The 25,682-nt window shown below is 39.8% G+C and overlaps 1 protein-coding gene across 2 annotated transcripts; it reads left to right on the forward strand.

The window, feature by feature from the left end:
- Nucleotides 1-25,682, forward strand: ALX1 (ALX homeobox 1). 2 transcript variants are annotated; one of them, XM_085570175.1, is made up of 6 exons: nucleotides 1-5,406; nucleotides 6,389-6,512; nucleotides 7,016-7,288; nucleotides 9,482-9,786; nucleotides 13,341-13,469; nucleotides 24,577-25,682. In XM_085570175.1, the coding sequence occupies exons 3-6, from the start codon at nucleotides 7,057-7,059 to the stop codon at nucleotides 24,895-24,897; spliced, it is 987 nt and encodes a 328-aa protein (XP_085426301.1). In that variant the 5' UTR covers nucleotides 1-5,406; nucleotides 6,389-6,512; nucleotides 7,016-7,056; the 3' UTR covers nucleotides 24,898-25,682. The 2 variants fall into 2 exon arrangements, with proteins under 2 accessions (XP_085426301.1, XP_021383746.2); XM_021528071.4 differs by lacking the exons at nucleotides 1-5,406; nucleotides 6,389-6,512 and having other exon boundaries at nucleotides 6,900-7,288.

Below are 25,682 nucleotides of genomic sequence, written 5' to 3' on the forward strand. Positions count from 1 at the left end.
GGGAGGAGAAGGAGGCCCGTGGATGAAATATTAGCAGCATATCGGTTAACCACTACGTTCTTTTTTGTATCCATCTAGCCGTTTCTGGTCAGCAGAGAGTCTAAAGGCTCGGGGATAGATGCTCCTTAATGCAGGCTAGCGTTTCAAAAGATACAGGCAGCTCTCAGCAAATGACAAAATAAGGCTGAGACTGTACAGAGGCGGTGCTGAAAGACCAGAATAAAATTGCTCTGTGGCTTTCAGCATCGCTGAATTACATATTTTTAATCGCATCTAGCACACATCACATTGGAGGAAAAAATGTTTAAAAAGCAAGGGTTATTTCAAATGAGGTAGCCTTGAAAACCGGCAGTCCTTGTCAAAGCAGCTCAATGCATCCATTTGTTAGTACCTCCAACTTGAACAGGGATCTATTTCTTAAACCCTGCCCCTTCTGTCTCACACCTTCCTCTACCTTCGTGCTTAGAAACCACAATGTCGACCCATATTTCATGCCTTAGAAGAGATCAATTCATCTGAGATGACAAGGCAGCCCCCCACACACTTTCCAGGCCTCTCAGTATATTCAGAGCCTCGTGTCGCTCCGGTAATGTAGCCCTTATATTTTAGGAATTGTCCCAGTACCAAACTGCCTTCAGAGAAGGCTGGGTAACTTGCAATGGACGGCTTCTTATTCGCTCTATTGCATAGGTATGCTAGTGCTCAGTGCCCTACAGCCCAGCGTGGGTTCGCGATGGGAGAGCAAAAGGGGTAGTTTAGAATTGTTCACTAAAAACTCGCTGTCCGCTCCTTTGGGGGACGGCCCGCTCCTTGGAAATGAATTCCAGGGGTAAGGGTGGGGGAAGAAGCAAATGCTCAGCCGTAAAAACTTAATAACGTGCTTTTTCACGTCTAGATTTTTCTTCTAATGCGTCTGTTTCTGTGATATGAAGAACGATGTTTGTCTTTCGCCTTGGGAATATGTCTATAACTTGTTGGAAAGCTTGGCAGAGGGGGAAGGGACCAGGATTTGGCTTCTGAAGAGCCGCTCCGGCTGGTGGAGCCCGGCTCGGCCGAAGCCGCCAGAAGTTTTGTCCCCCGGTAAGGGCGGGGGACAGCCGCTATCTCCGGGCTGCAGGCAGAGCAACTCTGTGCTTGCCTTACCTAACATCCCGAGTAGAAGCCAGATCCTATTTTAAATCGAAGTGCGGCGGCGAGAGGGAGTGTAGGGGAATAGATAAAGTATATCGGACCTAAGAAGTATCTTTAGGAGCAAATATTTTCTTTCTTGGTGGTGCCAAACTGCATGGTGCTTTGAGTCCCACGACCCAACTTTCAAATCCTTGCTAAACTTGATAAGGGGCTACAATAGCGCTCCGATGAAGCATAGATTAAATTCGTGTAGGATTTGTTTTGATAACACATATGTAAGTAGGATTCATTATAATTTGAACTAGATCAAGATAAGAGATTAATGCTTTTATAGAGCATCTCTGCTGAGATTTCCTATGGGGCTAAGATTAAATCAACACACTAAATATTATCTTATTCCATTTTACGTTATAAAAAAAAAAAAATTACGAAGCGTCACTACCTGTTGCAAGAAGAAAATTGTCGAGGTTTGTCCAGCCCTGACAGCAATCAGCAATCCAGCAATCCTGCTTCCCTAATGGGAATATGCCTTCCCTGGATATGCCTTCGAGGCTCATGGAATCTTTATTTTATCTGTGCAGGTGTCTTACGGGATATCTCCCTAACAGCTGAGGTACTGTCAAAGCGCCAAACTGCAGGAACCGTGAAATGGTTGCTGTCGTTACATTCGGGCTGTTTTGTGGACTAGACCTGGAAACGACTGAGCCTCGATCCTGGCTGGGAAAGTGGGAAAGGCTCCAGACTCGGGCCCATTCTAATAAGAGGTGACACCACTTTCCCTGTGCGAGGTGTGCGGGGCTCAATAGACCCGTTCGCTGCCCACGCAGAATTAACATTAAGTTAGCGAGTAGAAGTGTAGTCGATTTGCTCCTACACTTTCACTGATCTCTGAACCTACAGATCCTAGGTTTCTGGTAAAGTCAATTAAACATTTCCTCTCCGAACGGAAAATCTTAAAGCTATCCATGTACACCAGAACCGATTTGTGTTTGCTCAGGTGAACAAAACCTGCCTGTTAGGAAGAAAGTTCGTTAAGTGAACTTGGATTGGGACCTTTTGCAGCCTGGCTGCGGTAATCCGAAACATAATCTTTATTTTCAGGGATTAAAATAGTGGTGCTTCACATACCCGGAAAAAAAAAAAAAAAGAAACAACCAAAAAACCACCAAAAACAACACAAACAAAAAACAAGAAACAAACAAACAAAAAACCACTACCACCAAAATAAAGAAAAGAAAAGAAAAAAAAAAAGAAAAGAAAAAAAGAAAAGGAAAAAAAAAAAAAAAAGGAGAAAACCCAACAGTCTCCAAAAGTCAACTTCTTTCAGTGTTCTTTGAGAGGCAATGCACTTCTTCTTGCTGGCAATAAGAATATTTCACATGATTCTTCTCACAAACAGGATGTCTGGAAAATTATTACTCAGCCAAGCTAGGTTTTGGATTATAACCTGCAATTCGCCACATTCCACTGGGAAATATGGAGCAAGTCACAGAGTGTCTTTTTACACCTTTTTTTTTTGCTTCTGCACACCAGTGGCAGGACCGAGTGGCAGAGTCCGAGAGGCTAATTTCTCAGACGGTCTCTCTGGAGCCTACGCCCATCTCATGCAATAAAATCACCGTGTCTGAACATGAAATTATCTCCTAGGTAAAGCCTCAGCAAAGAAAACAGAAGGCTTGTGGAAATGCTGAACCATTTGAGCACCTGTTTTTCAAGACAGATAGCTCTCTTCATGTTTCACACAACCTCCCCCCTCCCCCGCCCTCCCCCCCAGCAGCTATTGGGGTGCTTGATCCCATTCAAGAAAACATATACACTTCCCTTCTTCCCCTACAACCATCCCTCAGCCTCATCTCACTGCAGGGCCAGCCCTCCCGCAGGAACCCAGCCATTATTTTTATCGTTTCTCCTTCCATTTTCCCAGACGGCTGAAGTGTGCGTATGTGGAAGGAATTGAATAGTACCCCCAAAATTCGTTTAGTCGAGTCCCAGGTAGCGCGAATTTCCTCGCGTTCAATCCTTAAATAAATTCCGTGTTTTAACTCTTCTGGAGGGAAGAGAGGTGTTGGTAGAAAAAAATTTTAAAAATAAAAATCTCCTTTCTGCTAAAAAGTTAAAAACCTGTATTAGAAATGGGGAGGCGGGACGGGAGGGGATAGGGATTCCTGGACGTTTGAAAGGGAGATCATCGCCCGTATTGCTGCCGTTCTCACTTTATTTAAACAAACGCAAGGGTGTGAGGAGATGCCTTAAACATGCAGTAGCCCTATTTCGGCTGGAAACTGCCGTCACAAGCAGCAGCGGCTGCTGACCCAGAAGCGGAGGTCCGAACCGCACATTTCTTTTCCCAAATTCTTTGACTCTTCGGCAGCGAGACGTTTGAAATATATGCGTGATCTTCATTCCTACGCTTGGTCTGTAACTTCTGATCTCAGGAAGGGAAGGAATTCTAGGATAGCGGGGGTAAGGCAGCCTGCCGTCCCCGCAGGAGAACCCAGCGGTACCTCGGAGCGTCCCGCGGTGTGCGCGCCCGGCTCGTCCCAGTGGACGGGCTTCCCCCAAGGAGATCCTATGCGCTGCAGGGGCGAGCTCCTTCACACCACCTCTGGTCACGAAACGTCTCTCCATCACACATAACACCCTTTCACAGAAGGTTTGGGAGATACTCCATCTCTAGAAACACAGCGGCACATCTGCATGCAGCTCTTAATAATGGGGCTGCTTGGCGGTGGGAGTAGGTCCCTGAAGAAAGATGCTTTTCAAAGCTGTCTCACCTCAGCACAGAATTTGTTTTCCCTTTGCCGCCTTCTCCCCCGGGATCTGTCCAAACCTTCTCAAATGGTTTTAGCCCGGTGAAGTCAGCTTTCGGTTTTCAAGCTTTTAAGGAGAACGAATGCCATACGTGGCGCCAATTCTCCCCTAGGTTACATCTCTCTTTCCCTTTGAAGTTCGCTGGGTTGCACAGAGGTAAATGAGACTAGAATTTGGTCCCTGGAGCTAACAGTGATGTGGGATCACTCTGATTTTTATTTATTTATTTATTTATTTATTTATTTATTTATTTATTATTTCCTGTTGAGGGAGGACGGATTTTAAGACCCGGTTAGAGCTGGTATCGTGCTCAGCATTTAAAAGTCAGATATTGTAAATATATTTATTCATCTATATAAATGTAGGCGCTAATCTCGGCGGGGAGAGCTTCGCAAAGACTGGATGATAAGGGAGAGGAGTCCTCGCTTCGGGGAAGATGCTGCAGGAGGGTCGTGTTTTCTCAGAGGAGCGGGGCTGAAGAGTACAGAGGACGCCGCAGCCCGTCCCCATCTCAGTCCCCAGACGAGGCCGGCGCTTCCACGGCCCCGCGGGTCAGCGGCCGCCGCCGCCGGGGTGGCCCGATCCTCCCGGGAGGGAAAGGGTGGAAGGGCTGCCGGGGTGCGGAGCAGCTCGGTGGGGAGCGAGGGCTGCCGCCGCCGAGGCGGCTCCGCGCCGCCAGCGGGACACGCGCATCCCCGCGGAGACAACCGCGCTCCCTCCAGCCGAGAAAGAGCCTGCTGCTGCTGGCAGCTCTTGGGGGATTTACGGTCAGAGGAGATGCTCCTTGTCCTCGGCTTTCTTGGAGTTTAATAGTTGTCTTTAAAGAGGGACAAATCGACTTTTATTGGGATAAAAGTCGATTGCAGTCTGCAATAGCTTTGCATGTGTCTTTCATTTAAAAGACATCCAGAACACCATTTTTACCCTCTCCCTCTCTCTCCCTCTCTCTGTCTCTCTTCCCCCCCTGCTGCCCCCCCCCCCCCCTTTTTTTTTTCCCTTCCCCAAGGCATTTAGTGCTTTTAAGGCACAGTGATAAACACGCTGCCGAAGTGCCAGCACACGGAGATGCGGGGGCAGGGACAGGATCTATTTCCCCGGGTCCGGAGCAGGCGTTTTTCCAGAACGTGCAAGGAGGAAACGTGTCGTTTTTCATGAGAAATCCGGGGACGGGAACTGCCCTTGGAGCGGCCCCTGGGGCAGGCTCCAGCCCCTCTCCCGGGGCAGGCAGCGAGCCGGCCTCCGCAGCACCTGGCCTCTCACCGCGGGCGCCGCTCGTCCTCCGCGCCCCTTCAATTCCTCTTCTCCCGGGGCTTATGGAAACAGCTTCCACTTCTCCCTCCCAGCCAAAGCGACACCCCCACGCCACAAAAAAAGCCGTCCCACCCCAAGTCCTCGAGCACCACCTCTGCGCTCTGTAGCGACGGGGCTCCGCGCCCTCCGCAGCCCAGCTCCTGATGCCGACAGGTAACACTGGGAACTGGGACGGAGAGGTGGGGGGCAGCAGCCCGGTCCTGACAGATAGCAGGGAAAGGCAGATTGTGCCTGTGGCGGATGGTGCCCACAGCTGCTCGACAGTGGTAGCTGAAAAAACATCCCCCTACCCCTTTCTCCGGGAAAATACCAAGTCAGAGACCAGCTGAAGAAGGAAGGGAAGCTGCCTGCCGGGAAATATGCTGGACCCAAACTGGCCTTCCCTTCACCTTTGACTGGGTTCACAGGAAAGGTCTCTAAGCTGCTTCAGAGCCCCGGCCGGCCAGTGTTGTACCGGTACTTCAGCCACTCATTAAAGCCTCGCTTCTTCTCCCCTCCCCGCCCCAGCGGGGGAAGGGCCCCCGAATTGGGTTCTAAATTAGCTTCAGTAGAAAAGACAAGCGCCGGCCCACGATGCTGAAATACTCATCTGAAGTGCTTGCGATCTCGGGTTTGTTTTACTTCACCGAGTACTACTTTCACGAGGAAGCACGGAAGATCTTTTCCGTAATTCGTGCCTTTTCATAGTAGCCCACTATCTCTCTCGCCTGTTTTTTAAATCCTATCAATGTGCGAAAAGGCCAAGGAATTCAACACTTCAAAGCTCACACATTGGGTGGAAACCACCCGCTTTCCCAATATCCATAGGAATGCATGCATATATGGCTCATTTAGTTTTCTTTTTATTACCTAAGGCTTTAAAAAATTACTTTCATTTAGAAACAGTATTGTTTTTTAATGATAATATTTCTGGAGATTTAAAATAAAGGTCCGTTTTGACCACTTTGCACAGACGCACACATACCCCCAACTCCAAACATACACAGATACAGACTGGTTGAGATCTGTTTCCTAGCAGACAATTTATCTTTTAGGCCAGTTTTCTGATGTGAGAGAGTTCTAGTTTTAAGTTTCGCTGGTTTACATTCTCTCTCCACAAACAACTGCCTACAACATTTTTCTCTGTTTTCTCTAGGACAAAACTTCTGAGCTGTTTAATAGAGAAGGAACACCGGTTCTTAATTTTACAGCTTCATAGAACAGGACTGCAGCTACCGACATATCAGTCAAATCGATTAAAGAAGATCCTTTACTTAAGGGTATGTGCCCCTGAAATTACCTCGCTGTAAGCCTCTCAGGGAGCTGGGGGGAGAGGGAGGGAAGCGAGGGATTGCTCTTTCCAGGAGCCCTGGAGAAATGAGAATAGGTTGCAGAGGGGAAATGTCCTTTTTATTTGTTCTCCCTCCCCTCCCCTCTCTCCCTCCCTTTCTCCCCTCACCCTCCCCAAATGCTTGTGTGTGTCTGTCTGAAACAGATCTGTCTGTGGAAAATGGGCCTGGAACTCCCTCCTGTGTTGGGATTAGGTCTTGGGGGACCTGGGGTGGAGTTAGACTACTTGCTTATTTTCATATTCATTAGAAATGGGAGGTTGCACAAGAAGTCCTGCTGAGCTTCAAGATATAAGAGCAACTTCGGGTTCCCCTTTCAAGACAAGACAAATCAAAGGCTCAGAGGCAAAACAGCTCTTTAAGCGCTGAACGCCTCTTCCTCCCTCCCTCCTTCCTTCCCTCCCATCCACTCACTCTCCCTCCCTTGCTCACAGTCCAGCCTCTGTCTAGGGAAGAGGTTCTCAAGCAGCTTTAGATGATTATGGATTTTCTGAGCGAGAAGTTTGCCCTGAAGAGCCAGCCGAGCAAGAACAGTGACTTTTATATGGGAGCAGGAGGCAGTTTGGAGCACGTTATGGAAACTTTGGACAATGAGTCCTTTTATAGCAAAACGTCAGGCAGCAAATGTGTACAGGCCTTCAACCCTCTGCAAAGAGCTGAGCATCATGTGAGGCTGGAGAGGACATCACCCTGCCAGGACAGCAACGGTGAGTCGTCATCCCGGGGATATTCCTCCTCCTGGAGATGTGCGGGGGAGGGCAGGGATTCTCCTGCCCAGGGAGGCCAAAGGCAGCTGTGCAGCCTTCGGGTGTGGGCATTCGAGGGGCTGTCAGGTCGTAGCAAAATAACAATAGCAGTAACAATACTATTGTTATAATACTACTACCCTACTATTAAAAAAAAAAAAAAAAAAAAATCCGGGAGAAGGAAAACGCCTACTTTGAGGAGCTCTTTTCCTTTCAGTGCAGCTCTTCAGCTACTGCCTTCCCCACTGGCCGCGGCCCGGCTGCCTCGGCTGGCCGAAGTCACAGCTCCGGGAACGCCGGCGCAGCCCGCCCGTCCCCGGGGCAGTCCGCCCGGGGACCGACGGCCCGGCGGGTCCCGGAGGGTGCTGTAGGACACGGCCGCCCCCCGGTACCTTTCGGCACACCCTGGCCATCCCCGGCAGCCCCCTGGCTGGCCCATGGTCGCCCTCCGGCCGCTCCCCGGCCATCCCCGCCCCCACTGCGAGCCGCGGCGTTTTCACCCGGCAGACTCCCGGGAAAAAGCATCGCCGGTGTGTCGGTGCCGGAGCGACCCCGGACACGGCCGGCTCTCCGGTGCCGGTCCCGGGAGGGAACAGAAGACCGCTTGGTCATCTTTGCTTCCTTCAAATATCGTCCTACAACGCTAGCGGTGTTCTCTGCCGTGTTACTAATTGATGCGTGAAGGTGATTTTTCTCAAAACCCCATCGGTCATCCAAAGAATGGTGTTAAACTTTTCATCAAGTATTAAAATTTTCTAGCTTATAAGCAAAGAGAATGAGGAATATTTTCGTTTTAAAACATTCAAAATCTTCTTCATTATTCCAACATGATGAAAATCGCTGTAGAAAAAAAACCTAAAAACTAATTTCCTAGAAAAATTGGAAAATCTGGTTAAGATCAGCTGCAGTAAGACTAACGATATGATATGCTTTTTGACTTCAAGTAGTCATTGAAGTATATATATATATTTTTGACAAAGTTCTTTTATTTGTATGAAAAAATGGTAAGAAATCGATAGAGTTCTTCAAATATAATTTTAAAATGAAAAACCTATAGGAAATTGATTGATACATTGAAGTTTTTCTTGATTAGCTAATTTATTATGTGCCTCGAGGGCTTTGGAGCACTTCCTATCTATGTATGTGTTGATGGTAAGTATCTAAAAATTGTGTTTCATTGCAACCAGCTGGAATTAAAAGAAAAGAAATTACTGAGAATGTGAGACAATCTCAAAGCAAGCTTATTATGTTACATAACATGTTTGTAAGTTTTAATTTCTATAGAGCTTGAATCTTTTATTCTGTCTTTTTCTTAGAAAAGGGAAAAAAAAGGTTTTTTTGGAATTATTTAACTTATGACTTTTCCAGTGATAAGTAAAAATATTGAAAAGTAGGAAATATTTTAATTCCTTATTAAGAAGCTATTGTGGAATATTTATTATCTCTACCACTCAAGTTTTACCTAAAGACAAATAGTTCCTGCAATCCTTTTACAAAGTATAGGAAACTATCTCTTTTAATAAGTTAATATTTTGCAGAAATATCCTGTATTTATTTATAATATAATTCCACTTATAATTCCACAATAATTCCACAAATACAAGAGAAGGTATATGGAATTTATTGAATTTTAATAGTGAATTTGATTTTTGGTTTAATTTGCTTCTTTATTTGTCAGTTTATAACTATTAAGTTCACTTCACTGCTAGTTTGTATTTTCATAGAGATCAGGTTTTTTTTACTTTTGCTTCCAAGTTTAAAGGCACATTTGTCAATAGCTTTGTGCCTCTTCTATGAAAATCTCTTTTGGGCTAAGATTCTTTATCTGTACAACTCTAGCTGAGGCTGATTTCATGCATTATTGACTGCTTTAATAGGAGTAGTAGGGTGAAAATATCCAAGTCTCTTGCACAGTCTCCTTACTCTGTAAGTTTTCAGATACCATTCTTGGTTAAAATTCAATGTGATTTAGCACTTTTGTTCTATCTGTGGTTAATATTACAAATTCCTCTTCAATGGTCTCATATAGAAATAACACTGCCACGATAGAATCTGGCTCCTTGTGAAACTGTTTTATATGAACTCCTGAATCTAAACACCTCTCCTTCCCCCTTGATCACTTATTAACCAGCTGTTTACCCACCTCGTATACAGTCAACTACGGGATTACTAAAGTGGAAGGACAGCCCCTTCACACAGAGCTGAGCAGGCCCATGGACAATTGCAACAATCTCAGGATGTCTCCAGTGAAAGGGCTGCAGGAGAAGGGAGACCTGGATGAACTTGGTGATAAGTGTGACAGCAATGTCTCCAGCAGTAAGAAGAGGAGACACAGAACAACTTTCACCAGTTTGCAGCTGGAGGAACTGGAGAAAGTATTCCAGAAAACTCACTACCCCGATGTCTATGTAAGAGAACAGCTAGCTCTGAGAACAGAGCTCACTGAGGCCAGAGTCCAGGTAGGAACCAGATTTCAGCCTTTCTATGACAAATTGTACATTGTAGGAATGAGTAATTTACACTCTTGGGGATTGTACAAAAGCCCATAAAGCTAAAGTAAACAGCTCGTTTTGCCTCATTTCTTTATGGACATGAGCTCTTATCCTGTAGTGCTAAAATAACTTGTTATTTTTTTAAATAGCTTGTGTTGCAGTTCTGAACACTTGTTTAAAGGATGAGAAAACAACATCAATAGTAAAGCTGTCTTGATCTCTTGTAGAATTCCAGGCAGGGAAAACATACATTGTTACATGTAAAGATCACACTATATACTTGTTGCATATAGTTCAGACTAATGACAATGCAGAACTCAGATGCAGAGGATTCTGTGCGTGTCATGGCATGAAAATTACACTCTAAAAAGTAACTAAATTCCGTGTTTCTATCGAAAGACTGTACAGTGAAACTGCACATACGTAAATGTGTATATTTATCTATATAGCTATATACCTGTATTTACATAGACATATGTGTGTGTGTGTTGTGTGCTTATATAAAACAAGGACATAATCTATTAATCTTTTCTGTATGGCATGATCTTAGAAATCACAAAATTAGGAGGTACAATTTCTGCTTTTTAAACATTGATAACTTATAAATAATATTATTCTAGTTTTTTGGAAGAAAACATACTGGTGACCACCTAGTACATTATTTGAATATCGTAACTGCGTACAAATGTGATTCATTCAGTACGTGCTCATATAGTAATCTCAATAATATTTATGGCTTTCAGTGTTCAATGGTGAGAAAAGAAGCTAAATATCCAGGAAATTCAGCCTTTCTGTTGTTTAGCGGTCTTCTGTTAGAAAAAGGTGTGAGCCACTTTTTGCAAGTTTATCTTCATTTTAGCTCTCTTTCCTGTTCTGGTAATAATCATTATTTCAATTTAGAGAATAACAGTCCTGTTGATTATTACAGACTGGGATTAATTTTTTAATTTAGTGACTTGAATATGATAACAACTTCACAACTTGTAATTAAACACATACTCACACATGCATATAGAGAAATAGACGTCAGTGCACATGCATACAAACTGAAATTAAAGCAGAAACACTTTCAGAAAAAGCCAACTAATTAATTTTATAAAGAAGTGTTCTTTTCATGTCTATTCAAGCAGGCATCACATTTGCCATTGTCATCAGAAAATAGAGTCCAAAGCTGTGTTCCGTTACATCAATGCAATATCAGCAATGCCGCTGGAATTTATTTCATGGCTTTTAACTCTTTAGGCTCTGTGCAATTCCTCTCCTGAATTTGGTACAGCTTCCCAAGTATGACTTCCATTCATTGGGGTTTAATCTTCACTCAAAAAAAAGGAGGTAGCATAACATTAAAACACTGTTCTAACAAATGTTTAATTCCAGAATATGGAGAACCACCTCAAGAACAAATTAATAGTGAGAAGAGGGAGGGGAAAATTGAACGAAAGTGTGTCATCTCACTTTTTATCACATGTTTTTCTGAGATTTAGAGGCTTCACATTGCAAGTGTATAGACAGTAAATGAAAAATATATGTCTATATCAGACTTTCACAGAATATTTATTTCTATTTTATTTAAACATATTGTTACCTTTCTTAAAAGATACCTGATCTTTGCATTTCTCATGCTAAATATGGAAATACATGTTGATAATTTCTATCCAGAGTAGCAAGAGTATTCCATCACAAGATTAAGCAATTTGCAAGGCTTTACGTCATTAAAAGCAAGCATCTGGCAATTCAAGGATAACAAGCAGCAGATTTCTACATTGCTTTGTGGAGGCAAATGGTTACTTTATCTCTGCCAAGAGTAAGTTTCTAGTAAAGTGGTGTAAACAGAAACATTTTGAGGGATTGTCAGAGAAAAAAAAAATGTACTTTTTCTCATTTACTTCTGTGAATTCAAGCAAATTGTTTGATTTAGTGTAGCAGAGTGATCAGCTGGATACCTTACCCACAGTTCCCTTTACCACCATTTCATCAACATCCAATTTAATGTTTGTCCTGCACGCATGCACAGAGAGCCAACCTGAACCTAATTTATCTAAGTTGTTCTCTTTTCTGCTGCGTGTCAGTCCAGTATATGGTACCCATTTTAAGAAGATTGTCAAGGTCTTTTTTCAAGGAAAGGACTTCATGACTAAATTTCCTTATCGCATCCTTGATGCCTCTTGTGGAGACAGGAGATTTTTTTTGCCTTCCCTTTTTTTGTTGCTGAACCTCAGGCATCATAAATAACACAAATTTACCACCAGGTTCCTAGCAATATATACTCAGGAGTTATATGCATGAGCTTTACTTTGATTGCTGAATCTTTTAAAAGATTACACAAACTACATCTGCCACAAGTCCTTGGGAATCAAAATGAGCAAAATTATGTCTTGGTTGCTTAAGTTGTACCAAAAGACATTTGAGTTCTCCAAAGATCAATGCAAGAATGGAATTATAAACCAGTGTTATTTTAACTATGCCACAATATGGAACTAGTAAACATCACTCAAAGTACAGGAAGTATCTATAAAAATCCCACCATTCATGTATGTATATATCAAAATGAATTAATGATTGATTTAGCAGGATGACTAACTAATGCCATTGTTTCCTTAAAAAAAATGTTCAGTTAAAAATCTGTCTTAAAAAAAAAAACCTCAGTGAGCTTGCTTACACCAGAACAATAATGAGTAGTTGGATATTACTCTTATACAGTGTTACTTTTCTTAGCAATCCCCTTTATTAATCAGGATAATTCCTAACCAGTCCAAACTAAACTGTCTGAAAGACAAGAATGAATTATTATGACCATGGGACAATGACAGTTATCAGTAACAGAAAGAAATTTTCATATAATGGATTTTTTGGTTTAATGCTTGATACTCAAAATATTACAGAACAGACCAAGGGGTATAAACAAATTTAAGCATAAAATCTAAAGCATTCCATAGCTGAAAGTGCAATTCTTCTGTCTTCCATTATAAGAAACAGATATCACCTAACACCAAAGTGGAAAAAAATCACAATATTTCAAAAACTGTCTGTGCCATGGTGACTTTTTATTATCTTCCTGGTCTTTTAGATAGCCTTCCTTATAAAAACCTTTCCTTCTGTGTAGACTACAGTCCTTGTGCCAATTTTTACTGCCTTTTTATTACTGCACTTGATAGAGATTATGGACACCTCTAGGAAGCAGATTATGGCTAGTCACAGCAAGTCAGTGGGCATGGGAATTTAAGAGAATGTTTCTTTACTTACTACAGACTGATCTTTCCCAGGTTGTCTTTGATTTTGTTTCTTTGTTTCTTTTGAGAGAATGTAAAAATATGTATGTTTAACATAGCCAGCAATAAATTAAGCAGGTGTGGCATTTACAAGATTGAAACAGTGAAAAATTAATTTTCAGGTGGAGAACTTCTGCTTTGTAGATGAACATAAATTTCAAAGCCACTGTCCAAAATCTCTTATTTTCCTAAAACCCTTTGTACAGTATATAATTTTTTTTACCCTGATGACTCTTTCCTTGTACACCATAGGTTTGGTTCCAGAATCGAAGAGCAAAATGGAGAAAAAGAGAGCGCTATGGTCAGATCCAGCAAGCCAAGAGCCACTTTGCTGCTACCTATGATATATCTGTTCTTCCAAGGACTGACAGCTACCCTCAGGTATGCTAAAGACCAAGCAGTACTTTGGTTCTACATTTGGCAGCCATCCTAACAATTCTGGTTTTGTATACTTTGCTAAGATGATGTATAAAGTATCTGATCTCTAGACATTTTCTTTTTGATGTGTTAAACATGCACCATTTTCTTACGGACCTCAACAGGCCATTAAATAGAACAAGTCTCCTACTAGCATGAAACCATAATATAGCCATGCAGAATCAGAACTGAATGTATATCACTGGGGGAGAGAGGCAGAGGGACAGGACAGCTCTCTCAGACCATTGTAGTTGGTTTATTTTTTTTTCAGTTTCTTGTTAGTAAATAGTAAGGTATAATGCATAATAAGGTTGTAATCTTTCTCTGTTCTCCAGTCCTTTGGTTTACAGCTTTGCTTCAGTCTCTACTTTTGTTTGTCTCCTTGCTTGTTTTAGCACATTGAATATTTTTTCTGGAGCTATTTTTTTTTCATGTCTCTGGCTTCACATGGCTTTTACCACATAATAAATAATAAAAAAGCACCATGCAAATAAAAAAAAAAATCTTGCATGGTTCCCTTCCACTACTGGTATTTTGGTGCTCTTCAGGAGGTTCATTAGATAGCAGGGCCTCTGCCAACCTTGAGAAAATACTCATATTCTATGTGAGCTTGCTTTTGTCACACTCTGAATTGACTGAATGAAGAGTTCCTCAGGACTGGAGAAGAGTGGCTGGAAATTGACTCAGCAGAGAAGGTCCTGTGGGTGTTGGTTGACAGCAGCTGAACGTGAGCCAGAGTGTTCCCAGGTGGCCAAGAAGCCCAATGGCATCCTGTCCTGCAGCGCAGGATCAGGGCAGGGATTGTCCCCCTGTCCTTGGCAGTGGTGAGGCCATATCTCAAATCCTGTGTCCTGTGCCCCTCACTATGAGAACGACATTGAGGTGCCGGAGAACGTTCGGAGAAGGGCAGCGGAGCTGGGGAGGGGTCCGGAGCACAAGTCCTATGAAGAGCATTTGAGAGAGTTGGGCTTTTTTGCCTGGAGAAAAGGAGGTGCCAGAGTGACCTCATCATGCTCTACAACTGCATGAAATGAGATTGTAGCAAGATGGGCCTTGGTCTCTTCTCCCAGGGAACAAGTGACAGGTTAAGAGGACATATCACAGAATCACAGAATAATGAGGTTGGAAGAGACCTCTAAGACCATCAAGTCCAACCTACGCCCTAACACCACAATTAGGCTATAGCACCAAGTACCAAATCCAGTCTTCTTTTTAAACATATCAACATATCCAGAGATGGTGATTCCACCACCTCCCTAGGAAGACAATTCCAGTATTTTATTATTATTTCAGTGAAAAATATTTTCCTAATATCCAACCTAAACCTTCCCTGACGTAGCTTGAGACTGTTTCCTCTTATTCTGCCAGTTGCTGCCTGGTCGAAGAGATCGACCCCCACCTGTCTACAACCTCCCTTCAGGTTGTAGGCATAACCTCAAGCTGAGCCCGCGGAGATATCAGGAAGAATTTTTTCACCAAAATGGTGGTTAAGCATTGGAATGCTGCAGTCACCATCCCTGGAAGTGTTCAAGAATTGACTGGAAATGACAATTAGTTCTATGCTTTAGTTGGCATGACAGTGTTTGGTCAAATGTTGGACCTCATGATCTTGGAGGTCTTTTCCAACCTTAGTGACTCTATGATTCTATGAATGTGATTAGCTATGAACCAGGGGTCTGCTGCTCACATGTTATCTACTCAGTTTAAGGTGCTTTACTTCTGAAGAGGTTACATATTACAATGTTTGGTGCCTGGGCCAGAGCTGCCCTGCACTCCAGCAGCTCAGAACACGGACACAACCACTTCAGCTGTGGTGGCACTTGTAAGTCACCTCATTTCATTTTAAAATGTAGCAGGGCAATAACCCAAATATCATTAGCAAGCACTGCATGGCTCTGTGTTTAGGTAGGCAGATGCAGTCTTAGATAGCCCCAGGTAGATTCAAAAAGACATAGATTTGAATTCACTCAGGTCTCATTCAAGGTGGTCAACTCTTCTTTGAAGGTCTTTCTGACTTACCTATAGCATCACAACAAGTGATACAAGGAACAGTGCTGAAGCTTTGGGATTTCTAGACTAAATTTGTGTCTGCCAATTTATGTTGCATTTTTAGTAGGATTCCATCTACACATACTCCCAAATGACCATAATGATATGATCTATAGAATTCTAGTCCAATAAAATATCTATTCTGTACTTTCAGATTGTTAAAAAGATTAATTATCTGCATTCCTGGTTTATACTTTTGTCAAAAAATATCTGCTAGACAGATGACACAACTAAGCTTCAGCCTGACAAATATTTCCATCCTTAACTAATAGATTCTTGAAGAAGACTGAAATACAAACGCTGGTCTTTTCATCTTCGATCAAGCTTCTCTAAAACATGTAGAAATACAAAATGTGTACTCTTTCACAAACACAAATGCAATGTGCTCACCTACAAGCACAGACTAACAGACTGCAGGCAAACAGAGAGGCACAAATGTGTAATTGAGTCTGGTCACCTGTGAGAATACTGCTTTGTGCTGTTCTGTACTTCAAGAATAGGAACCAGGAGCTAAGTGAAGGTGTGAGTAGACTTTACATTGGCTGTTTCAGTTGAGTGCTTGCATGCAGAGCTTGGCTACATGATAAAAACAAGGTAGCCCTCTCCTCAGAGAAAATTTTGGCTACCTTTCTATATATGAGTAGGTGTACAGGCAATTATCACAGAACATTTAATAAAAATTAATATTCTTGCTAACCTGGTGGTAATTATTCATAGTTTTCACATTCTGAAATCCTGTCCTTCTGTAAAATCTTACCTCTATCATATATATAACATTTCCAGTGAGAATGACTGAGACAGTGAAAATCTGTTTTAAAAGCATTGCATTCAAATCTTTTGAACTAGATGTCTATTATGAAGATAATAAAATAAAGAAAATATACAGCTCCTGACTTGCTATAAATTCATCAATCTATCCTACAAATCAGGCAGAAAATGTATTTAAATTTTTTTTGTTTTAATGTTATAAATTGATTTCCCCAACAATTCCTTTATTTCATTGTAGTTAATGTAAGAAAAGAAAACAAATATCCTTTTTTCCTTTCCTTTTTTCCCATACCACCACCACCACAGGTACTTCTCTTGTTTCAATGAAACAGGTAAATATTAGACAAGCTTTGCCATACTTTTTAAAAAATAATTTTTAAATATACTTTGAAATATACTTTAAAAGAATTTTTTTTTTTTTTTTTTTTTTTGTGGATTGTGGAACACAGATCACTAGAGCTTATTTAAGAAGCAACATGGAGAAAAACAGGCTCACTGTTGCTGGAAGAAAATAGAGGTTGTATATTGAAAAAGGATGAAATCAAGCTGAGAAGTTTACAGTTTTATAGTAGAAAGAACAGGAACAAATATGAACTTCTGGTGTGCATTATAAGCCTTTGCAGCCTACAGATTTTCTGTTTTGAGTCCAACCATGGATATGTTGAGAAAACACATCTCAGTTGCATTCCAGCAGAAGCATCAGTCTTTTGCAGTCAACCAAGGGTGTTGTAAAGACTTCTGCCTAGTCTCTTCACCAATTATCTTAATCAAATACAAATTAAGGACATAATGTTGCTATGTATTGTGTGACTTCATAAATCTGCAAGGTTTCTCTTGTGAGAAAATGAATCTTTCTACTCATTTTAGACAGTAGGTTGGCTCTGAATCAGAGAAAGGTTGAGGTTGGAAGTGACTGAAGGTGATCTGATGCAACACCTGTCTCTATAATCCAGTCTAATTTTGCTATTAGATTCCACATCTTTATCTTCACAATAATAACAATTTAGATTGTTTTGGTAGATCATAACTCTTTGCTTTGCTCTTTCAGTCTAACTTTAATTATTTTTACAGTATACTGACTTTAGATTCTCTGTTTGTTTGTTTGTTTGTTTGTAATTCTTTTAGTTGCTTATCTACCTGCCAAGAAATTGAATATCTCCTAAACTGGCCAAATTCTGCATACATATATCTTCCATTAATTATACTGTTAAAATCTGGGTTACAGAGAAGGACAGTTTGTACAATATTCTTGAACAATCATCTGTGATTCAGATGTTTTTTTCAAGGCTTTAACATTATGCTGAAAATAAGATTTTTTCTTGGAAAATTTTATGCATGGCAATTTTCATTTATTTTAGTTTCATTATTTTCAGTGTTTAAACTTCAAGGTTTTCTTGCAGATGTAACAGTTTGTGGTCTGAGTCATCTTAAGTGTACTCAGGAAAACACATATCCTAGACATTTTTAGCTTGACTAGCAATATCCTACTGATAAGATGGAATATCTTAACATCAGTGGGGAAACAAATGTGGATTCCCTTAATGAAGAAGTTTATTTCATTTCACCAGAGTGAATGTTCGTAAACAAGCCATACTTAATTTTATCACTTAAATACTATGTAGAGTGTTATTCAACATATCTCAGGATATCTGAGACACTGTTGAAGTGCTGATGAACAGGATTTAAAAGAAGGATCCGTCCTTCATTTTAGGCAGTCATGGTCAGATAAGTATTAGACATTTGTGTTTAGGAAACTTAACCAAAGGGACTTTTATGCCAGACATGGGTTCCCTTTACAGCTGTCAAAAATCTATCAATTAAAGTTTTTATTCCTAAAACGTAAGGTGTAAAATTGGTAAGATGACCTGTCAACATGTTTTCATTATGATACCTGGTTCACCTGCAGTCATCTGTAGTTACCTACACAGATGTATAAATATGTTGGAAGAGGAACAATTAGAAAACCTCTTTAGCTTTGTTCTTCTCTTACCTTACTGGTCTTTATTTGACTCCCTCTGCCACCCTATGTTAGTGGAAAAGCTCTTGTTACAAAGGTAATTGATGTAATCAGATTCAATGATTCAATGAGAACTAACAAGAAAACCTGAGACAAAATTTCGTTTACCCTCCCGTTACTAACACACACAAGAGCCTATACTATTATCACACAAGACTCCCAGATTTCCCTGTGTGAATCAAATTGTATAATGCTATTTTTATAAATAAGTGCATCAGTATGTAAATAAACATTAAATTGTACCATTGAAAAGCAGATAAAAAAGGTCGACATTTTTCTCCAATCTAGGCTCTTTCCTTTCTTTGCGTCTTTCCTTCTTGTTCTTTAATCATGTTCATTTTTTGTAATTTTTCTTTTAAGTTCTTTTAAAAGGATTAATTTTGTCACACAACTCTACTTTCCCTCTTAATATCACATGTAAAATGTTTGGGTATTTAAAAATTTTTCTTGAAAATGAAGGCAAGACTTGGATAGGACAGAATTTAATTTTTTGTTTCAGTTGAAAAAGCCCAATGTACTGCAGGTGGGAATCCTAAGACAACAAAAGCTTTTCAAAAGTATGGGAACAGGAATGATATAGAAGGTGTAGAAAGAAATAAAAATTATGAAATCTCATAAATGGAAGGAAGAGGCTGAAATTTGCATTCCATCCACTAGAATGATAAATCAAATTAATATGCTGAACAGCATGGCACCCCATGATGTGTTGGCAGTTGAAGAGTGTAGAAGTGGTATCAGCATACATGTGTTAAGTACTAAGTCCTTGGATCATCATTATCATTTGCTCTAGCCTTGGTACATATGGCTAATCCTCATTAGAAATAATCAAAGTTACATGCTGCAATTAAATGTTCATATGGAATATATTAGACACCACATGTTATATGACTTAAAATTTCTTTTAACTGTAGTAGACACATAAATGACAGTTAATCACAATAGCTCATTAAGGCTATGGGTACACTGATTGAGCATGAGTGGATGTGGCAGACATCCCTGATCTAGCTTCAAAGAAGTTTTATCGTGCACTCATGCTGTTGAGTGTGACAGTGTGGAGCTTGGGCTGAGCCACCACCTGCATGCTGTGTGTCTTGCTGCATGTGTGCTCACTTGCCCTGCTGTGGCTCATCTTCCAACAAGAGTGGATTGACACTTCTAATCTTTCTGGGTGGTGTCTGTTCCACACGAAGTAGCTTATGCACTGCACTTTTATTTTTTCTTGGTAATAAACCACCACTGTATGTGGTCTTTCTCATAGTCCCAACATTCAGTTTGTTGGTCTGTGGGTTTTTTTTTGGGAAACATGTATTTCTTTAAGTGTGAGTGACTTTACTGGGGTTTAATTATCCAAATTTTTTTTCCTGAAATACACAAAATTTTTAATAGTATTTTTCAAAATATGAAGTATTGTCTTTAACATAGAGTTGAAATATAATTAATCCATATTGTAATTGGCCTTGAGATTGCAATAGGGAGAATTTATAGTTTACAAACATCCCATACAAAAATGAAAGCTTGATGACTTTTCAAATCTTACATTATTTTGAAGCTTAGAAAACTTGTCTAAGTGTGGAATCTAATGGTCAGATTTTTATTTTGTTCACCATGTGTAAGCCAAATGTGAACTGAAGGGGTCTATCACATATTTTAAATCTGTATCATTAAGCTTCTCACTAAAATGTGCTAATTAACATTTTACTTATATCTGAAAACTGCGTGCTTCATCTCTGTCATACATGAGCCTGATGTAGTACAGGTGATCTTCACATGTCCACTTGTCTAGTAGCTCCTACAAAATGATCACAAATTAAACATTGAGAAGTTCTCTGTCTAGATATTAATGTAAAAATACAATGAGAATGGGGAAGCATCTGGACAAATTGCCCATAGAAATTAATGAACCCCTGCAGCTGGAGTGACTCAGAACATGGCTGGATGAGGTTTGAGTAACCTTATCAAAATTCGAGAGTAACTGCAAGCAAGGGTTCAGAAAAATAATCTGAGGCTCTTTTTAGTTTAAATTATTCTGAGAATCTACAAGCTTGGGAAGCACAGGCAAATTTCTCTATGTATTTTGGATGTTCTAAAGAGTCACCCAGAAAAAAAAAAAAAGTGGAAAGTTACAGACCAAATTAATTGTGCTAAGGGACTAAGAATGGCCAACAGATACAACTTGTGAACTAGTATTTTTGAGCAGTTTAACAGCTATTACATTTAATCTCCTGAAAGCAGCTCCTTGTGCTAGCAGAGATTTGATATTTCTGGTAGTGCAACGAGAGGAGTGGCAAAAATTTAGCAAATTAGTCTGACATTCATATGTGTTCTATAATTACATAAATTCTTAACTCTTCATTTACTGTCATTTAGACTTGTTTTCCACAGAAGAAATGTGTAGTTTCTAATTTCTTACCAGAGTAATTATAATCACATTCAGCACATATAACATTTATTATGTAATATAATAATAATATCTCTTGATATCTAGCGATCTTAAAAGAGATTAGTGTTTTGTTTCCCATGTGAAGCACTAAAACACATGCACTCAAACAGAGATGGTCTCTAGTCTGGATAGGCAGGTGGCTGAAATAACACAAGTCAAGAGTTTGGTGATGGGAGAACAAAGCTAGGGGAGTGATAGAAAACTACCAGGAAAATTTGATATTTGAGTTTATGTGATTTCTCTAGGGGCTGCATAAAAAGGCTGAAGCTCAGGGAGTTTGAAAACTACAGAAAAAAGCAATGACACCAAGCGGGAAGACCAATTACCTCAGCTCATTTTCCTCTGCAGTGTCTAACAGAAGGTCATGTGCCTAGGAAATTATATCATAACCATGTTAACAACCATAACTCTACAGTTATGTTCTTGTCACAGCTATGAAATCCTATTTCTTTTTAAATCAGGAAGGGTGTGTGTGCATGTGTATGCGTGTATAAAACATACAGTAGGTAAATATATTGAAGGGCTCTGGTAATTTCATGGTAACCACAAGAGCAAAGCTCAAGTTGTTTGTGATGTTAACAGAAACCAGAGATGTGCTGTATGTATGGCTTCATTCACAGTCTCTGAATTGCCTTTTATATAGTTCATGGATCACACAAGATTTTAAGAGGAAAAATATTTTCTTTAAATTCATGTTCCTTTTCCTTCTAACATACCAAAAGATGGTCTGATCATTTTGAGTTATTGTGAAACATTGCTGTATTTATTTTTAATACAGGAATACCTTCTGCACCTAAATTTCACTACAAGATATTTATGTTGTAAATCCTTGTAAAGAAATGAAAATTTAATACCAAATGTGAAGTCACTCAACCAACTAAAATGAATAGAAAAATGATATAACTGAAACATTGTTTTGGAAGGCATAACTGCCCCATGAGAAAAGATGTAAAGTTTTTTAAAAGTTTTAGAAATTAATAGGTTGTTCTCATATTTCTTGAAAAAGACATTGGCATATTTTAGGATTTGCAGCTGAATTCTGTTCTCATTTACACCTGTGCAATCTTACTGAACATAAATTGAAAGAGATTTGTCTAGAATAAAAATATCAGGAAAATGGTACCAAACTTAGTTTACTGCAAACCAAACCACTCAAAATTTGAAAAGAAAGAGGGATTTTGTGATTCCTCCAGACCACATAGGTTATTGGGCACTTTCTAACTGAGCTTCTGAACCTTTTGAAGATTTCCCATCATGAAGGTATTAAAGGCAAACTTGTTCATGTTTGTATTTAAACTTTTTTTTTTAATTCCTCCCATAATTATATATGTGCTGCCTGGGTGACTGCAGTGTTTAGCATAGTATTTCTTAGAAAGAAATTTCAGTCAGTCAGATAAATAAGACTTTGTTGCATCTAAGTTAGCTTTGCAGATTATGAGCTCCTTCAGAAATAGCTCATGTATTACACACTACATAGGTTTACTAGTTTCTCTCTGGGGAAATTTGTCTGATTATAAGTCAAAACTGGATCAGGTAGGTTAATCAATTGTAGAGAGTCTCTCATGGGTTGACATATGAGTCTTCTGAAAAGTGATTATGAGAGGAGGCAACTGGAAAGTTCAGAAACATTTTTTTAGATTTCCTCATATAGACTTAAGGAGGCCCACAAGAAGGAAAAATCTTCCATATCCTTCCTCAGTGACCTCACTTCCTCCATTGCTTCCCAGCAGACCAGCTAAAATATGCAGGATCAGAAGCCTGAGGTGTGCCCAGCTATGTGGGTGTGCATGGAAAGGCACATCCATGAGTGTGTGGAACTATAACTGCATGCATGCATGCCTGTGTAAACAAGTTGAGCAGACCCAGATTTTGGGAAGATGTGTTGCTACCATGGTTTTCCCCCAGGCTTTCAGAGGAAAGCAAAATGGAGCATTTACTGGATTATTTTTTTGGTGCTGGAATCCCCAAGGACCCCAGATTAGTTTGTCAGCTCCTGACGACCTTGTTTAAACTGTTTAAAATATTAACTTATTAAAATAAAACTATTTCATCCTTCCTATCTGCACTAGATCTCAGCTAAAGGAGTTCAGCAAACCATAATTTATCGCTTTAGCTTGTTGGTGTTTTGGTGTGTGCTGTTGCAAAGTGATAGGACAATGGGAGAAAACACAACTCATCAGCCTTAGAAACATGTTTTCATTCTGTGTGTGCATATGTGTGTCTGTCATAATTCATTACTTCCTCTGACCTCTACTTTGACAGAAAAAATCAGTCAGCTAGAGAGATGACCTTTATATCTTAAAGTCAAAATTCCTTTGTCTGTGGATTTGGAATGTGAATTTAAAATTAAGTTTGAAGTAGAAATTCACTTTTCAGTGCTAACTGAAGAGTAATTGAGTTACTCCAACATATCACAGAGAACAAAGACACGTGGGCTCAATTGCAGTGCTTCAGGGCAAGGATACACTGAACAGACAACAGATTTTTAGACTGAAGACAAATTTAGTAAAGGAAAACAAATAGGAAAGGATATAGTTACTGGCTGACAAGATCTGTACTGTGAATGGGGGCTAAAAATGTCCTGCCTGATGTTATTTGTACATTAAAAAAAAAAAAAAATCCGCATTCAGGAAAGATTTATAGGTAAAAGTGGAGAAGACATACAAAGCTGTATATTTTATAATGTTGTGTGCAAATGATTAATTCCTCATTCCTGATGAATGAGTATGTCAGAAATTATATATGCAAGCAGTATTGATAGAGAGAGGGTAGAGAGTTTGGAAAAACAGAAGGGCAGTTGCTGAGTGTGAAGTTTGATCAAATCAGAGTGAATAGAGCAGGAATGAAAGACCATGCAGTCTGAGATAACTAGAGCTGACTTATGTTAGGTCTTAAAAATCTTACTGTCTGTTCATTTTGTAAAAAACAAGTGAAAAATACCTATCCATAAATAGCATCTATACATAGATGGTAGAAGGCCTGAGACTCAGGATGGAGCTTTAAGTGACTGCCAAGTATAGAAAGGATTACGCATCAAAGCTCAAATACATGGTTACTTCAGATATTGCTGGTAACCACAAAATTTGCATCCTAGTCTGTCATGCAACATTTTCCAGGGATGCACAATGTAGTTTGTTAAAGTTGAATGCTGAAACAGAAATGCCCTCAAAGTATAGTTTCACATAAAAAGTAATGAAAAGAAATTTTATGTCAAATCTATCTTTGAAACAAATTTAAGAAGAGGTCTTGAGTGTATTAGCAGTAATTCCTGTGTTTTAGGGGTTCATTTGTTTTAAAGTAATTATGTATGGCTTCTCATTATTAAATTTTTCAAATACTTGTTGAGCTTTATCAAGTGAGAGATCCGAATTGGTTTGTTTTGTTCACCCTTTTACTACCATTACAGTGGGAATTCAAATGAGGAGAAGCATTTTTGTTGAAAATATCTATGCTCTTGTACACTCTTTTGTCAGTCGTGTTTCCATTAATTTTATTGACTGACTGGGCTGATGACATCCTGAGGTTCAACACAAGACATCATATATGGAGCTGCAGAACAAATGGATGGCAAAGTAAGGAACATGACTCATCAGCCCTTGCTCTTAAGTGAATGATCTCATTTTTTTTTGTCTCATGTGATCCCTTCATACTATTTTCTGATATGATTGCAGAGAACTTGTTAAATACTTGTTGCTTCTTTCAGAGGGGAACTAATTATATCTGAGGTAAATCAAACCAAGCATCGCATAAAACAAAAGATAAACTAAGTTTAATTGTGTTATTTTTATGTATTCCAGATTCAGAACAATCTGTGGGCAGGGAATGCGGCCAGTGGTTCTGTGGTTACCTCCTGCATGCTGCCACGAGATACGTCCTCCTGTATGACACCTTACTCCCATTCACCCCGGACAGACTCTGGCTACACAGGCTTTTCAAACCACCAGAACCAATTTAGCCACATGCCCCTCAATAATTTTTTCACTGACTCGTTGCTTTCTGGGGCAACCAATGGACATGCTTTTGAAACCAAGCCAGAGTTTGAAAGGAGGTCCTCCAGCATTGCAGTTCTACGGATGAAAGCCAAAGAGCACGCTGCCAATATTTCTTGGGCCATGTAATATGGCAGTACTCTCTCTCAACTTCTTTTATTTTCTTTTTTTTTTTTTTTAAAGCAAACTAGAACCATTTTTATTTCCCATATTTAAAGGGAACAACAATAAGCTGCTGTGTGTGGAATGCTAGAAGTCACAATATACACGATGTCTGCTTAAAGAAATGCAATATAATATTTAACAATAAACCAAGAATAAACCAAATAGATTTACCATGCATCAAGCTCAACAAGCCCTCTTTGTTTTGCTTTTATATATGTTTTATTGTACCAGTTGATGAAGTATGATTATAGAACGTGAAAAAAAAAATAAAACTACTAAGCAAATGTGTCTACTCCATGGCTTTTAGCAGTCCTGTATAAAAAAATAATGCTTTACAAATTAATACTTCATAAAAGAACAACTTGGTAAAGGAAAAGAAATTTATTATGCTGAACCTATGATGTAAATCTCTAAGCACACCATGCAAAGAAGGAAATGTATGACCATTCATGTTGTAGGTAGAATTTGTAGACTAAGTTCTCTCAGCAGTGTGCTGCTGCTCTGAGCCAGCTCTGCTATTTTGCTAAATGCATGATGAGCTTGTTGAATTTATATTAATGAACAGCTAACATAGTAAGAATAGAAGATACTACTTTATCTTATGGATCTGAGTGTATTCTATTAAAGATAGGTTTATTTTTGGTATCATATAATGCTGAAAGTAGGAACACAGTGCTTTATAGAGTATTCAAAGATGTGCGCAGATTATATGTCAACTACTGTATTTTAATTAAATCTTAAAGATTACA

This window comes from Lonchura striata, chromosome 1A, assembly GCF_050655825.1.
Source record: "Lonchura striata isolate lonStrDom1 chromosome 1A, ASM5065582v1, whole genome shotgun sequence".
Classification (NCBI taxonomy): Eukaryota; Metazoa; Chordata; class Aves; order Passeriformes; family Estrildidae; genus Lonchura; species Lonchura striata.

What these genes read in the sequence shown, in the direction of transcription:
- ALX1 (XM_085570175.1), top strand. Translation starts at nt 7,057, where the DNA reads ATGATTATGGATTTTCTGAGCGAGAAGTTTGCCCTGAAGAGCCAGCCG. An exon ending in TCACTGAGGCCAGAGTCCAG is followed by an intron (nt 9,787 to 13,340) that starts GTAGGAACCAGA and finishes TGTACACCATAG; the next exon opens with GTTTGGTTCCAGAATCGAAG. An exon ending in GGACTGACAGCTACCCTCAG is followed by an intron (nt 13,470 to 24,576) that starts GTATGCTAAAGA and finishes TATGTATTCCAG; the next exon opens with ATTCAGAACAATCTGTGGGC.